The sequence below is a fragment of the Alternaria infectoria genome (assembly GCF_024043175.1).
Source record: "Alternaria infectoria strain BMP 0036 chromosome Unknown scaffold_36, whole genome shotgun sequence".
In the NCBI taxonomy this organism is placed as follows: domain Eukaryota; kingdom Fungi; phylum Ascomycota; class Dothideomycetes; order Pleosporales; family Pleosporaceae; genus Alternaria; species Alternaria infectoria.
The window spans coordinates 101,186-114,929 of record NW_026250725.1 but is presented as its reverse complement, the minus strand read 5'-3'; the positions used below and the strand labels follow the sequence as shown (position 1 = coordinate 114,929).

General features: G+C 54.5%; 4 protein-coding genes across 4 annotated transcripts; 2 read left to right on the top strand and 2 right to left on the bottom strand.

The window, feature by feature from the left end:
• Positions 1–1,412: 1,412 nt before the first annotated feature.
• J4E92_010442 (uncharacterized protein) lies at positions 1,413–3,649 on the top strand (the record flags this gene model as incomplete). The annotated part of the gene is made up of 5 exons (XM_051501780.1): positions 1,413–2,216; positions 2,269–2,350; positions 2,403–3,213; positions 3,260–3,356; positions 3,410–3,649. 5 exons carry the CDS (start codon positions 1,413–1,415, stop codon positions 3,647–3,649), a joined length of 2,034 nt encoding a protein of 677 aa, XP_051348015.1.
• A 1,111-nt stretch (positions 3,650–4,760) lies between these two features.
• On the top strand, positions 4,761–6,256 carry J4E92_010441 (uncharacterized protein; the record flags this gene model as incomplete). The annotated part of the gene is made up of 3 exons (XM_051501779.1): positions 4,761–4,823; positions 5,006–5,353; positions 5,453–6,256. The coding sequence occupies 3 exons, from the start codon at positions 4,761–4,763 to the stop codon at positions 6,254–6,256; spliced, it is 1,215 nt and encodes a 404-aa protein (XP_051348014.1).
• Positions 6,257–6,643: 387 nt separating this feature from the next.
• Positions 6,644–9,644, bottom strand: J4E92_010440 (uncharacterized protein; the record flags this gene model as incomplete). Its single annotated transcript, XM_051501778.1, has 5 exons — positions 6,644–7,441; positions 7,518–7,661; positions 7,709–8,231; positions 8,277–9,216; positions 9,530–9,644. The coding sequence occupies 5 exons, from the start codon at positions 9,642–9,644 to the stop codon at positions 6,644–6,646; spliced, it is 2,520 nt and encodes an 839-aa protein (XP_051348013.1).
• Positions 9,645–10,873: 1,229 nt separating this feature from the next.
• J4E92_010439 (uncharacterized protein) lies at positions 10,874–12,775 on the bottom strand (the record flags this gene model as incomplete). Its single annotated transcript, XM_051501777.1, has 3 exons — positions 10,874–12,124; positions 12,174–12,340; positions 12,541–12,775. 3 exons carry the CDS (start codon positions 12,773–12,775, stop codon positions 10,874–10,876), a joined length of 1,653 nt encoding a protein of 550 aa, XP_051348012.1.
• Positions 12,776–13,744: the final 969 nt, after the last annotated feature.

Below are 13,744 nucleotides of genomic sequence, written 5' to 3'. Positions count from 1 at the left end.
AAGAAGCAACCCGTGATCAGAAGCAAGTGCAGTTCCACGTGCGGCAGGGACCACGCCTTGTATGTATCCTCCAAGCCTCGCCTCTAAGGCTCGCGAAGAACCGGGAATGTGCATCTAAAAAGGCGGCATCGCGGAAATAGCCAAATCAGGATGGACCCTGAACACCTCGAACTTTGATCACAACAAAAGTGACGAGAAACGGGATCGGGGTTGTTGCCATGCCATCATGTCTCCCGGGGCGCTCGTCACGTACGCTGGTAGAGGCTCGACGACTACTACCACAGTAACCAGATGACATTTGTAGGTGCGTGCCCGGGCAGCATCGCAGATCATTGTCTTGGTCTTTCTCGTGACCACGGGCGTGTTGCTTCACTTTGCAGAGCGGTCACACAAGGGCTTTGTTTGATGGGGAATGGGTGCTAGAGCCGCACGCGGTGTAGGGATTAGTGTTACGGAGGTCCTTTGATTGTGAGTGCAAGTCTTGTGCAGCGGTTTCAGTCAGATGTCTGCGACGGAGGGTGGTGGTCTGGGCGCGGTTCAGCACCTGGGCAGTATCGAGGGCGGGATGGAAGGAGCGATGCATTTGGTGGCATGTACATGTGAAGACGAGGAAGGTGATAAATAGTGATGATTAATGTTTGATATTGGTCAATGTTTGAGTTCGAGGGAATCCAGAAAGGTCGAGTGGAGACGGCGTGCCACCCTCTTTTGCAAGCGACCGAAGACATATTAATGGGCTTCGGGCGGCTTTTCTCTTTCAGCAGGCGGGCTGTCGCCAAACGCGCTGCAGACACATGATCTGGGTGCGAGCATCCAGCAACAGCAGAAGACAAGCGCTGCGGGATTATTGCCATCAAATAGAGTGCCATAGAGCAGTGTCGAGTCTTGGGCGGCAGAATTAGGACAAGGCAGAGTTCGGCGCGAGACGCGAAAGAGAGACGTCGCTGGCGTGCCGCGAGAAGATTGAACGAATGACGCTCCATGTGGACCGCACAGGCCGGTTCTCACCACAGACTCCGCAACAAGTGTGATCTCAACCTCGCCTGCTTCCACCCGGCGACATCAACGCTTCACCACCTCTCTGGCATGTCCGACGCCCGCCATTCTTCCCAGCGTGCACCCCCATCGCCCTCAGTCGCCTCGTAGCCCGCCCCGGCACTGCCTCCAGCCGCGGCTCCAGCACCTCCGCAGCACCATCCACCTGCCCAGGCCTGCGATAACGCCTCTGCTGGCTGCGACGAAGCGTCCCAGCACGCAAAAGCGCCGACTGAGCATCCCGACGACGACGCTCCCCCAATTCGGCGCCCCCGTCGCGCCGTTTGGCCGCCTCACCGACGTGCTTGGTCCGCTTGCCTGTGCAGACGAGTAGCGTCACGACGTCGGCTCTCGCACCCCCAGCGACGCACCCAGCCATGTCGACGCCCTCGACCGCCACGGCCACACTCCCGCCCCATCACCAGTTTTATTCTCACCACCAGACGTACCAGCCCAGCATCGCCAATGCCCAGATTGCCAACGGCGGCGCTCGGATAGGCAACTCGCTCTACAACGGCTACGCTAGCGCTTCCTCCAGTTCAGACCTTCGCCGAAACGCGACTGCCCACACACGACACCCGCCCCAGCTGCCGCCCATCTCCCAGGCCCCGCCCATCGACATGAGCGCGAACGACCCGGGCTCCGCCCACCGGCGGCGGCACCCCGACTGGGCCGACTTCTACAGGAACGGCATCCCGAAGGAGGTCATTGTTATTGACGACGACGACGACGATGAACCCCAGCTGCCTCCGCCTCGCAACCACGCGCCCTCGTCACGCACCGCGACAAACCCGACTGCGCGCCACACAGACAAGAAGCGCAAGACGACCGCATCCACGGCATACGACCCCGTCTACAACCAGCACACGTCCTACTCCACCACCCAAACACCCTACTACGACTCTCCCAACCACTCACTGTCCACCGACCGCACTACCTCTGCGCTCAACACCACGGCGCCGACGTCATTAGGCTCGCAGGTCAGCAATGGCCACCACATCTCGCCTCTCGACAACAGCGCAGCGGGCCAGAAGCGCAAGCGCACACGCGCTGTGGTGCAGGATGAAGCAAAGCAGGCCAAAAGACGGGAACTGGACAATGACGACCCCTTCAGCCTGTACCAGCCGCCGCCCAACCCGGTAATCAAGGCGAAGGACGTCTACGTACAGGTTGTCCCAGATGTAAGACCCGATCCACGCCTCCTCTTCCAGGACCTGAACTGACACACTCCAGAAGTCGTATACAAAGGACCAAAAGGTAGATGACGACGACGGCCACTACATTGTAGTACCGGAGGCCGACCTCACAGAGAGATGTAGGTCTCTACGATCAATACCCCGAAGAATGATACTGACAAAGGACATCAGACCAGATCACAAAACTGCTCGGTCAGGGCACCTTTGGCAAAGTTGTCCAAGCATACGACAGACGGAAAGGCACAAATTGCGCCATCAAGGTCATTCGATCAGTGCCCAAATACCGAGATGCCAGCCGCATCGAACTGCGGGTACTGTCAACACTGGCATCCAACGACAAGCACAACATCAACCGGTGCATTCACCTACGAGATTGCTTCGACTTCCGGAACCACATCTGCATCGTCACCGATCTCTATGGACAAAGTGTGTTTGACTTCCTCAAGTCGAACGGCTTTGTCCCATTCCCCAGCTCTCACATCCAGAAGTTTGCGAAACAGCTCTTCACCAGCGTTGCCTTCCTCCACGACCTCAACCTCATCCACACCGATCTGAAACCGGAGAACATCCTGCTTGTCAACAACAATTACCAGACTTTTACGTACAATAGGACTGTACCGTCATCGTCAACAACAGTGAACCGGACAGCGCGGCATCGCAAGGTCCTCCTTGATCCCGAGATTCGCCTCATCGACTTTGGATCAGCGACGTTCAATGACGAATACCACTCCTCGGTAGTCTCGACTCGCCACTACAGAGCACCTGAGATTATCCTCAACCTGGGCTGGAGTTTCCCTTGCGATATCTGGAGTATAGGATGTATCCTGGTCGAATTCTTCACTGGCGACGCCCTTTTCCAAACGCATGACAACCTCGAGCATCTGGCGATGATGGAGGCTGTTTGCAGTGGCAAGATCGATCGAGACATTGTGCGAGCGGTCTACAAGCAAGACCGCGGTTCATCACGCAACTCGTCGAGCTCGTAAGTAGACACGACGCCATTCTCACGACGCTGCTAACAATTCTAGTGCTGCGCGATACTTCAAGAACTACAAGCTTGATTACCCCAACGCAGACACTAACAAAGCCTCGAAGAAATACGTCAAGGCGATGAAGAAGCTTCCCGTACGTCGCCACACGTCACACTGTTCGTTTGATAGTTGACTAACTTTTCCCAGGAAACAATACCAGCCCACACCGATTTCAACCGTCAATTCCTCGACCTCCTCCGGCGGATATTCGTCTACGACCCCAAGAAACGGATAACAGCCAAGGAAGCACTGCAACACCCCTGGTTCAAAGAGTCCCTCATGGACGACGGAACGGAAGCGCACAAGATCCGTCTAGAGCGGGAGAAGAAGGCCCGCCGCCAGGAAGAAGAGCGGAGATTCCGTGATCAACAGTCGCGAGCGTATTGAGCGAATCTGCCAACTTGACCGACACCAACACACATTGTCCTGTCTAGATGGATTCGACGGACATGTGTCTTTGTATAGATTAACAGATTACCCAGCTCCGCCGCGCTTTATAGGATTCACGGGCACGTGCAGCAAATAAGCAGTACGATAATTGGGTTGATGGGCGGGTGGGTGGTATTGTTCCCTTTTTCTTTTTGACTGGCTTCACATCTACTGCATTTACGACAGCGACATGAACGCATGGAGAAACACACCGAGAGAGAGAGAAAGAGAGAAAGGGTTCAGAACTAGTCTCTTTGTTACTCTTTGTCTGGTTCTTGATTGGGCGTTTTTATTGTGTTATATTTGGATTACACCAAACTATCCTCCTCTTGTGTGTGTTTTTTTTTGGCTTTCTTTCTAAATGTGCTTTCGAGCCGATTATGGGAGAAAAGTAGTATCTGTTTGCCTTGCGATTTTCGACTGCGAGTGCTGCGTGCGGCATGAGTGCGAGAGAGGAAGAGGAGAAGAAGAACGGTATATCCTAGCCCGAGGTGGATGTTGTTGAGGTGGTGGTGGTGGATATGCATCTACCTTTACCAGAGCGAGAGACAGAGAAAGAGTCAAAGCAACTAGCTTTTCCAGTATGGACGATATGGAGTCGTGCTGTACGTTTGTATAATTTAGGATTTTTCAAGCCGCCGTGCTTGGGTGTATGAAAGTAGTGGTGTGGCTAAATAGGCTGGCACTTTATGGAAGGATCTCATCTTTGACTGAATGACTGTTTTGATGTGATGATTTGTTGTGCTGGTGATATCGTGACAGTGACTAGCGATATCTTCCTTTACAGCACCAAGGCGTGAGACTCAGCACGAGCAAACAGCAATTCCACACAACTCCGCGGACGCACCCTCAACATCCCCCATCCACATGACCCTCACAGCGCGCATCCCAAACAAGCAAATTACGCGACCCCACTAGCGCGAGCCCTTCGACCCTTGTCTTCCGTCCAGTCAGATCCCGGGAGCGGGCCCGCAGTAAACACGTCCCTCGGCGCGCGCGTGTCGCAAACAACGGGTGGTGCTGGACGACATTTGCGACAACGACGGCCACGCTACGACGAAACGACAAGATGGCGAGCGCAAAGCAACAGGAGAATATGCTGCTTACTGAGCACTTTACTTGGCCTCCTATTGTACGTATGATTCGTGGGTAATGGGTAGAGGAGGGGTGGTGGGAGGGGAAGTGGGTGTAGATGGTGTGGATAGACTGGGGATTGTGTCTGCAATACCTCGAAGACCACTCTCTGCACATTGATCCACTACCTCCGCTACCCCGGCTCTTGTACATCAATCCAACAACTAACATCAATTCTAGTCCCTAATCGACGACATAATAAACGCCATAAACGAAGTCCTCTACCGCTGCACCGACTCCTTCGAAACCGGTCTCTCCTCCGCCGACCCCTCCCTCCTCGGTTTCGCCGACCTCTACGCCTCGCAAAACCGCACACCGGCCAAAGACGAAGACGGAAACGATGTATACCCAGAAGCGCGGTTGGAGATTGAAGAGGGAGTGCTAAAGCTAGAGACGCTCATGGAGAATGCCGTGGACAAGAACTTTGATAAATTGGAGATTTGGACATTGAGGAATGTGTTTGCGTTGGGCAGGGGGAAGGGGCAGGATGAGGGGTTGGCAGAGTGGGTGAGATTGGGGCATTATGAGGTATGTTCGATAGGACGGTGGTAGACAGTGGTATTTGGAGGCAGTAGAAGGACAGGATAGATGAATTGACACGACGAACACATCACTAACACAAACTAGAACCTCGAACCGCCCTCCAAAAACTCAACCCTCACCCCAGAAGCCCTCTACACCCTCCGCCGCAAACTGATCGAAACACAAAAGTTAAACGCCGCTCTCCTCGCTGAAAAAACGCGCAACGAGACACAAATAGCACGGTTACGCGCCCTTCTCACACCGTCTACGTTGCCGAAACGTGAATCCCTTGCCTCGACAGGAGGAGACAATGAGCAGGAGGGACAAGCAGCGCCCTTCGCCTTCCTAACGCACGCGCCTGCTGCGAAGGAAATAGGCATACAATCCCTACCTCACACTCACACAAACGCCGAGAAGAACACGGAAAAGAACAGCAACACCGACACAAAACCCACACACACGCCCCTGACAACACATACCTCCTTCACAACAACCCAACTCCCCTACCTCCGCCAACTCCTCGCAAGCCTAAAACCGCATTTAGCAAACACCGCTTTACCCAGCAACACTTCCTCTCCTCCTTCTTACTCTACCTCCAACGCCCAACAACAACAGCCACAATCCAAAGACAAAGAAGAGTTAACCCGCGAACGCAAGATTTACGTTGAAAGTCAGAGTAAAAGAGTGCTGGAGAGACGGGGTGTGGATACAAAGGATGGGGTTGAAGGGGTTTGGGAGGGGGGCAGTAGGGTGGGGAGTGAGGAGGTTAGGGGGTTGGAGGGGTTGGTTGAGGGGATGGGTAGGGGAGGGGATAAGAGGAGGGTGCAGAGGGAGGAGCAGCAGGAGGAGGAGGGTCTTGAGGGGATACAAGAAGGGGATGAGGATGAGGATGCTATGGACACGAGCTGAGTTGGTACGGGTTGGAATGGGCGTTTTGGCGTTTGGGGCATATACCAGTGTGAGCAACTGTGTTGGAAATATCGAAATCACGTCTCATGACTACCTCACATCCCTCTCGAGGATTCTTCAGCCAGGTTCTTTTTTTTTGTCGTTTCCATTTGCCATCATACATGAGCATTCGTGTCATGAAAGACGTTAGACTTGCAAGTCAAAAGCTACCCTCCGCCCCATACATCTCCGTTACATGTGTGTGGCCTTGAAATCGGTCGCGAGTGCGCTCTCTCGAACAGACTGAACCCGTGCTCCACCACAAGGCTAACACCCACACACCCACACACCCACACAGCCGCTCTCAAAGCACCAAGCCCTCAGCGGGTCAGAATGCCCAACTCACCCCTAGTACTCCACGACCTTAGCCCTACTCCTCAACTCCTCGGGCACCTCCTCCGCGCTCACAATACCCATGCGCATCGCATCGCCCCAAACAAACATGGCGCGATCATTAGCATACGCGAGGTAATCAAATTCCTCTTCATCCTGTGGTTTGAAAAGGTCAGCATCCTGTTCCGCTTGCGTCATGTTTCCTTGCGTAGTAGCCCCTTCCTCCGTCGCTGTCTTTTCACTCACGATCCCTGCCCCCGACTTCTCTTCTGGTCCTCCTTCGGCCCCCGCCTCGGCGCGTATCTCTGCTGTCGCGCTGTCTAGTTCGGCGGCTGCGCCGCTGGGGTTGTTGGCGTATGCATCCGCGTTTGCTTGTTTATCCAAAGCGTCGAAGTCGGGGAGACCGGGGACGTGAGCCTGAACTATGCCCCAAGCTACCCACATGGCTGAGTTGGCGAGGCGCCAGAGTTTGGTCTCGGCGAGGAGGCGACGGGTTTCTTCTTCGATTTGGCGTTCGGCTGTGGCTTCTTGCTCTTGGTACTGGGAGCCGGGTGGGGCGCGCGAGTCGAGCATGAAGGCGGAGATGTTGCTAGGGGCTGCGGTTGCTGCTAGGGCGGTTGTGCTTCCTGAGGAGGGAAGAGGGCCTAGGTGGGGGGTAGCAGGGTTGGAGGTGTAGCCTCCGGCTGCTTTGTAGGAGGGGTTGTGCATCAGGTATGCTCGGATGAAGCGGTGCTGCTCCTCGACGGTTGGGTAGTACTTGGTGTTACACCTCCACGGTACATCAGCGTCGTGGTAGTTGTATGTCCATTCGGTCTACCTTTTGGTCAGTACAGGCCTCAAAAGTGTGAGGAGTAGTGAAGGATTCAAGGGGCAACCGAAAATATCTTACGAAGTGGTTGGCAAACTCCAGACCAGGAAGGTTCGCATTTGCGTACTCGAAGTCAATGACCACAAGCTGCTTGTGCTGGTTCGCTGGAAGCAGTAGGGGCGACTCGCCCTCTGGCACCATGCGCAGGATATTACCATACTGGGTCTATAGAGAGTCAGCTTAGAAGGCTTCTGCAAGGTAAAACGACCTACATCGTTATGGGCAAAGATCATGCGCTCGTTGATCTTGTCTGCACCACCATACTGTTCCTCCAGCCACCTCCGATACTTCTCAACCATCTGCCTGAAAACTGGCCACTCCATACCACACACGTAACCTCGCTTCTTCCACTTGTCGCCAGGGCCTAGCGCAGGGTCTTGCTTGCTCTCGCGAACCCGATCGTCAAGCCAAGTGACGATCTGCTCGCAACGGTCAACCCACTTATCCCAGTTTTGCCATACGAATGGACCAGCTTCTCGCTCTTCTTTGAGAAGGTCAATGCCCTCGTGTAGCTCTCGCATACGCTTTGCGATCTGCTTTGAAGTCTCCGCATTGCGCAGTTCCTTTGCGGTCAACGGCTTTGCATGGAGGAACTCCTCGAAGCGGCCATTGGTGAAGGTACCAAGTAGACGCGGACCTATTCGCTTTCGAGCGAGGCGTGTGAGGATCTGTAGTTCAGACTCTCGATCGATCAGATGTTCCACTTGAGGACCGTAGATACGTAACAGAAGCTTACTAGAGAGTGTTAGACTTGCTTCGCTTACGTTCAAGGTGACTTACGGAGGAGGGTTCTTTGGCTTAGGCTGACCATCTTCACCCTGCTCTTGAAGTTGCAGATTCTTGGGAGGTGAGACGACGTAAACAGCGTTTGTCAATGCGCCACTCAGCCTCTGCACATCAATCTCATTGCTCTGCTCCATCGAGACCTTACGCCATCCCTTGAGCTTCAGAGTATGAGCCAGACGGAGGATCTCAGCACGGAACTTGGTCCACGCCTCTCTCTCCTTGCGTGCTTCTTTGTCAGATAGTTGTGGGGCTGATTCGGCATCTGACTCGTCCACGTTGTATGCCATAGTCTTCGAGTTATCCAAGATGGCCTCGCAACTCGGGACCAGCTGGTCTACAGACTCGAAATAGTCCGTGTCGAGAGAGATGGCAGAGTGTCGCTTCAAACCTGTGGAAGACCTGCGGAAGTGTTGCATCCTCTTCTTCGCGTCGGCCGGCTTCATAGCTAGAGTCTTCTCGAGGATGTGCGCTAGTTGGTCGAGAGAGTCCTCACCGTGGGATGACGAAGAGCTGGTCCTAGTAAGCGCGATGGGCTCTTCAGTCGTCTCATCAGGCACAGTTGATGTCTTGTCCTCGACAGCGCCCTCTTTGGCGGCTTTGCGTTTCGCTCTTCGTGCATGACGTCGGCTTCGCTCGTGCTTGAGCCATGTGCCTACCTGCTTCAACAGATTCTCGTGCGCATGCTGCCCATGAGGAGCATCGGTTGAGCTGTCCGAAAGCAGAGAAGACAAAGATGGGTTACCCTCAGCTGGTGCGCCTCTGGGAGTTGACGACAGACGCTCGACTGAAGGCCGTCCAGATAGTTTCTTTCTACTGACACTTGCGGGGTAATGTTTCGCGGGTCTGTCGAGATCCAAGTAATCCCTCTGATCGAGTTCTTTGTTCTTCCCGATCATCAATGGGGAGATGGCAGTGTCGTCGGGAAAGGACACAACTGTAAGCGCATGGTTAGCAGTTGTTCGTTAAGCACTTGGTAGGTGACAGTGTATCAGCTAAACATCTTGTTCATTGTTCTCGGACATAGCAGTCGCTCATTTTGCTACATGCACATAGCTAAGTCATAGCCAGATAGCTTGCGTAGTATTTGAGATTCGACTCAGCGTTTGAGCACGACAGGTGTTAGTCACTGCGGAGTCACGATGGTCTACAGCTACCTCGCTGGTAGAATCACGATTCCAAAAAAAAGTGATATGAATTCATCGCCAGAGCTTGCAAGCCAAACAGTAAGAGAACGAACAAGAACTGACCTTTGGTAGACCGCGGCGACGCGCCATCCACTGGAGTAGCGTTCTGCGAGAGGGCAGACGAGTCGCTTCGGTGGGGGACGCTGGGCCGCGACTGCTCATTGGAGGAATCCGCCATGGCGATTGCCTAGAATGTGCAGCCTGGTGTGCGGAAGTGAAGTAAGCAGGACCGACCGCGTGGTAATTTGTAGCTCCCCAGACGGGTCCGAAGGTGCTGTAGTGAGGCCTCGAAATAAACGTGCCCTACTTGGTGGGTAGGAACGGCGGGTTGTTTGGTGGGCGGTGTTATCGATACCTAGTGCGGCAGGAACGCCAGAAAGTACACGCGAGCTCAGGGTCCACGTGCCAAGCTGATTGGCGGTAAGGATCGCTGAGGAGAGGAGACGAGGTGAAGAGGAATGTGAAAAGTCTCGAGGCGTCTATAACCAGATCTTGATAGAAATAGACAGTTTAGAGGTAGAGTATCATCATAGCTGGAACAGACGGCAGCGTGGTGTGTTGATGGTCCCTACGCTATCTTCAGAGCTATTGGGCAGCCATCGGTCTCCGAGGCCAGTCTTGGCAGTCTACGTCAGGGTTTGGTACGCCAGAAACCTGCAATAGAACCTAGACACGGAGGCGTTGAACGCTATGTAGCAAATCACCTTTAGGCACTGTAATAGTAGACATCAAGTACTACAGAAGTTGGTCACACTGGTATATCCCCAAACCCAAAAATCATGCCCTATATGTCACTTGGGCAAGGTGCGTTTCTTATCACACTAGAGACGTCGCTGTATCACAGACTCGCCATCAACCAGCGAGACATCCACCACCTCCCCTCCACCTCCCCTCCGCCTCCCCCACCCACCCATAGCTATCGGCCTCCGAAATTCCAGTTCGCAGCCTTGGCAGTCTACGTCAGGTTTTGGTACGCCAGAAACTTGGACACGACGGTGCTGCCCAGGTGAGCGCAATGTGGCGAATGATGGACGTTGACGGAGGATCACCTTCCCTTGCGAATTGTTTTCAGGTGCTCAACAGTACTTAGAGGTTGTCGTAGAATGGACTCGTCCTTGAACCGATCAGACCTCTCGGATCGCGGTACTTCAGCGTAGCCAAGATACGAAAGATCTGATCGGTTTAAAGAAGAGGCCATCCTCCGACAACCTCCAAACACCGGGACAACGTTAAAAGTGTATATACAAACTGCTTTTCATTGCAGTTCTCTGCCATGTTTCCAATCGATGCAACTACCAAACCCATTCCCAGTACCAGAACGCCTCGCTTTGAAACCCAATTACATATCGCAACAAGGGAGGGTGCGCTGCGTCCTTCCAAGCACTAACACTGCAACGAACACATGACTCATTTGGCCCATTCCACTGTCTCCAGTGCAAGCATGACCAGAAGAAGAGTCGACGGTAGGATCCAGACAACGTAGCTCTGGAAGAGAATCCTCGACATGGCGCCCATGTACACGTTGTTGATTTGGCAGATCTGTGCCAGCTGTAGCGCACTCGGCGCACCGCTGAGTAGGAAGCAAACAATGATGAAGATCGGGTCGTCGAGAATACTGACCGGCACATACTTGGCGGTTAAAGCAAGCATAGGTGCCATGAGAAGCGTCGGGATAAGCATGCGACTGACGAGGGAGGCAATGACAAGCTTCTTCTCAACACTTGGGTCTTCCATCGAGTGCTGGTCCTCCTTGGGTAGAGTGTTACGCGCAAGGTTGGCACCCAAGACGACCAAGATGAGGGGGACAGCGACTTGTCCGCTCTGGTTGACAGCGCGCGTCACGGAGTTGCTGACGAATGTTCCTGGGTCGAAGAAGAGGTGTTGTAGCGGAGGGATAGAGGCGACAAGGATGGCGATCAGCATAGCCCAGAGGGGAGGGTTCATAAAGTCCCAGACGCCCTTGAAGAACCTTGATAAGACATGGCCGATCTTGGCAAGAGGTCCCTGGAGCCATGTGGGAAGAGCGTTGAAGACTCTGTTTCCAGCGCGAGTTGTAGAGACGGAAACGGTGCTGGCAGAGCGCTTCAATGCCATGCCAGCTCGCTTTGGCATTCCCTTGATGCCCTTGGGAGCATTCTGCTTCTTCTTGTGCGCCTCGAGAACACCGTTGAGGTGACCGTTGGCATAGCCGTTGCTGCTTCCGCTCATGTCGCCTTGACCCGGGACAGTTGCGTTGCCGTTGGTGGGTGTGATGAAGTCGGTCTCTGCCTGAGCGTCGCGGTTGAACAGAGAGTCTGAGTCGGACTCGTCGGAGTCAGCGGAGGTAGCATAGCTGGTGACGTTGCCAGATTCGTAGTCAGAGTGCGAGTCATCGAGGAGACGTTGCGCCTCGTCATCGCTGTACTCTCCGTTCTCGATGGCGCTGTTCTTGCCGCCATCTTCGTCTTTGTAGGAGCTGGCTGGCGCTAGGAGCACGTTGAAGCCCCATGTCCATCGCACGAGCTGGCCGAGTTGTTGGAAGATGAGTAGGTAGAGGATACCGCGCGCGCCGACATCGTTGTCGTTGTCGCCTGGAACCTTGTCCCAGTGCAGACCGGACAGTGTTTTGGAGAGGGAGATGACGAGGGAGATTGGAAGCGAGTTTGAGTTTCCGAAGACCTGAGAACGTCAGTTTGTGTTGTGTGCCTGGTTGAGGAACATGACATACCGCCATGGCGACCACAAAGTTGGAGGCCCGTTTGTTGAACCTGCATACTTTCGAAACGATGAGCGCGGCGAGGTAGGATATGAGTGTCTGTACGACGAAGATTACGGGGATGACGGCCAGATCAGCCAGCTTTTCGGCCGTCAGTTGCGATGCGAGCTTGGTAAAGACTGGATGTGGTTAGCTGAGGTTTGAAAGGTATGAAGAAGCTCGTTCTCGCGTTGCACCCGCGAACAGACCCATGTAGTTCAAAGGTACTCCGCAGTCTCTCCATTGCTAATGTAGAGCTCGAGAAGTACCCCATGAATATAGTCTATGCAGGTGTGACTGGTACAGACGAGCGTCATCGTTATCGGAGGTAGTCACTTACTAAGGCAGGGTGTAAACAGCTGCGTGTTGAGGTTGGCGAGGAACTTCTGGCTCTCCGCGTCGAATTGGCCCATTCGCGCGACAATGTAGCCAGGCGCGCTGACGCAGACAACCTCCATGACAGCCTCGAAGACGAGCAGGGTGAGGTTGGCGAAGTCGGGATGCGCGCTGTGCTTGTTGCTCTTGAAGACATTGAACATGCCATTGTCGCCGTACTCGTACGACTGAGAGGCCATGGCGACGAAATCCGAGGAGTAAGTGGGAGGGCTGCGCAGGCGCAAGGCCTGGGGAGCCGAGAAGAAAGGCATGCCGATGCCAGAGGTGTTGTTGGGAAAGCGCGAAGGCGCGAAGGGCACGGAAACACACAACTTATCTTGAAGCGCACCGCGTCTTGGCTGCGGACGCGCTATGGGCGGAGATCGACGTCACAGCCCGCTCCAGGTCTAGCGGAAAGGCAAGTTGAGCCGCGAGCCCTGCAGGAACTGTAGGAGGAAGTCTGAATGGGTTAAGGAAGTCGTTAGGAAGAGCGATCGCCCAGCTACACGTCGCAAATGATTCACACACGGCCGTGGTGGGCTAGAGCTTATCGTCACCCAGCGCCTAGATGGGACGCAGGGCCTCTCAGCATCTACCGCGTCCCTGCGCCTCAGGTCGGCGGGCTGGGCGGCATGCAGCTACATCGAAAACTGGCAGGACATCGGCCACACCGAATGCTGTCTTGACTGATGGGCAATGCATCAACTCACGCAGCATTCGCTAGGTTCCCCATGGCTTGGTCATTACCGCATACTGCTTCTGCGCGCGCAATCCTGCTGGCGAGACTCGGTTCGGGGCTGCTTAACCGCATGTAGATGCAGTCCCTGCTTGCGCATTCCCATGTCTGAGGCCAGGTGAAAGCAGGCTTACAGGCGGCCGGCGCACGCAAAGCAGGAACTGTCCCTAAGCCACCGCACTAGAAATATCGCGGGAGCCCCTTTTGCCAGCTGCATCTCCGCTGTACGCCATGGTGGTTACCGTGTGGCCAGACCCATCATTGTGAAATCATTCCAGATTGCAGCAGCACCAGTAGTTGCGCGCTACTCTGTCGTCTCTGCAGCATCACGTCACAGCTCCAGCTTGCACGCTACCAGACAACCCACAACCACGACACCTCCACCAGACTACCAGATCCGCTGAGATCGCCGCCGTCACTCCCTCCGCGGTGT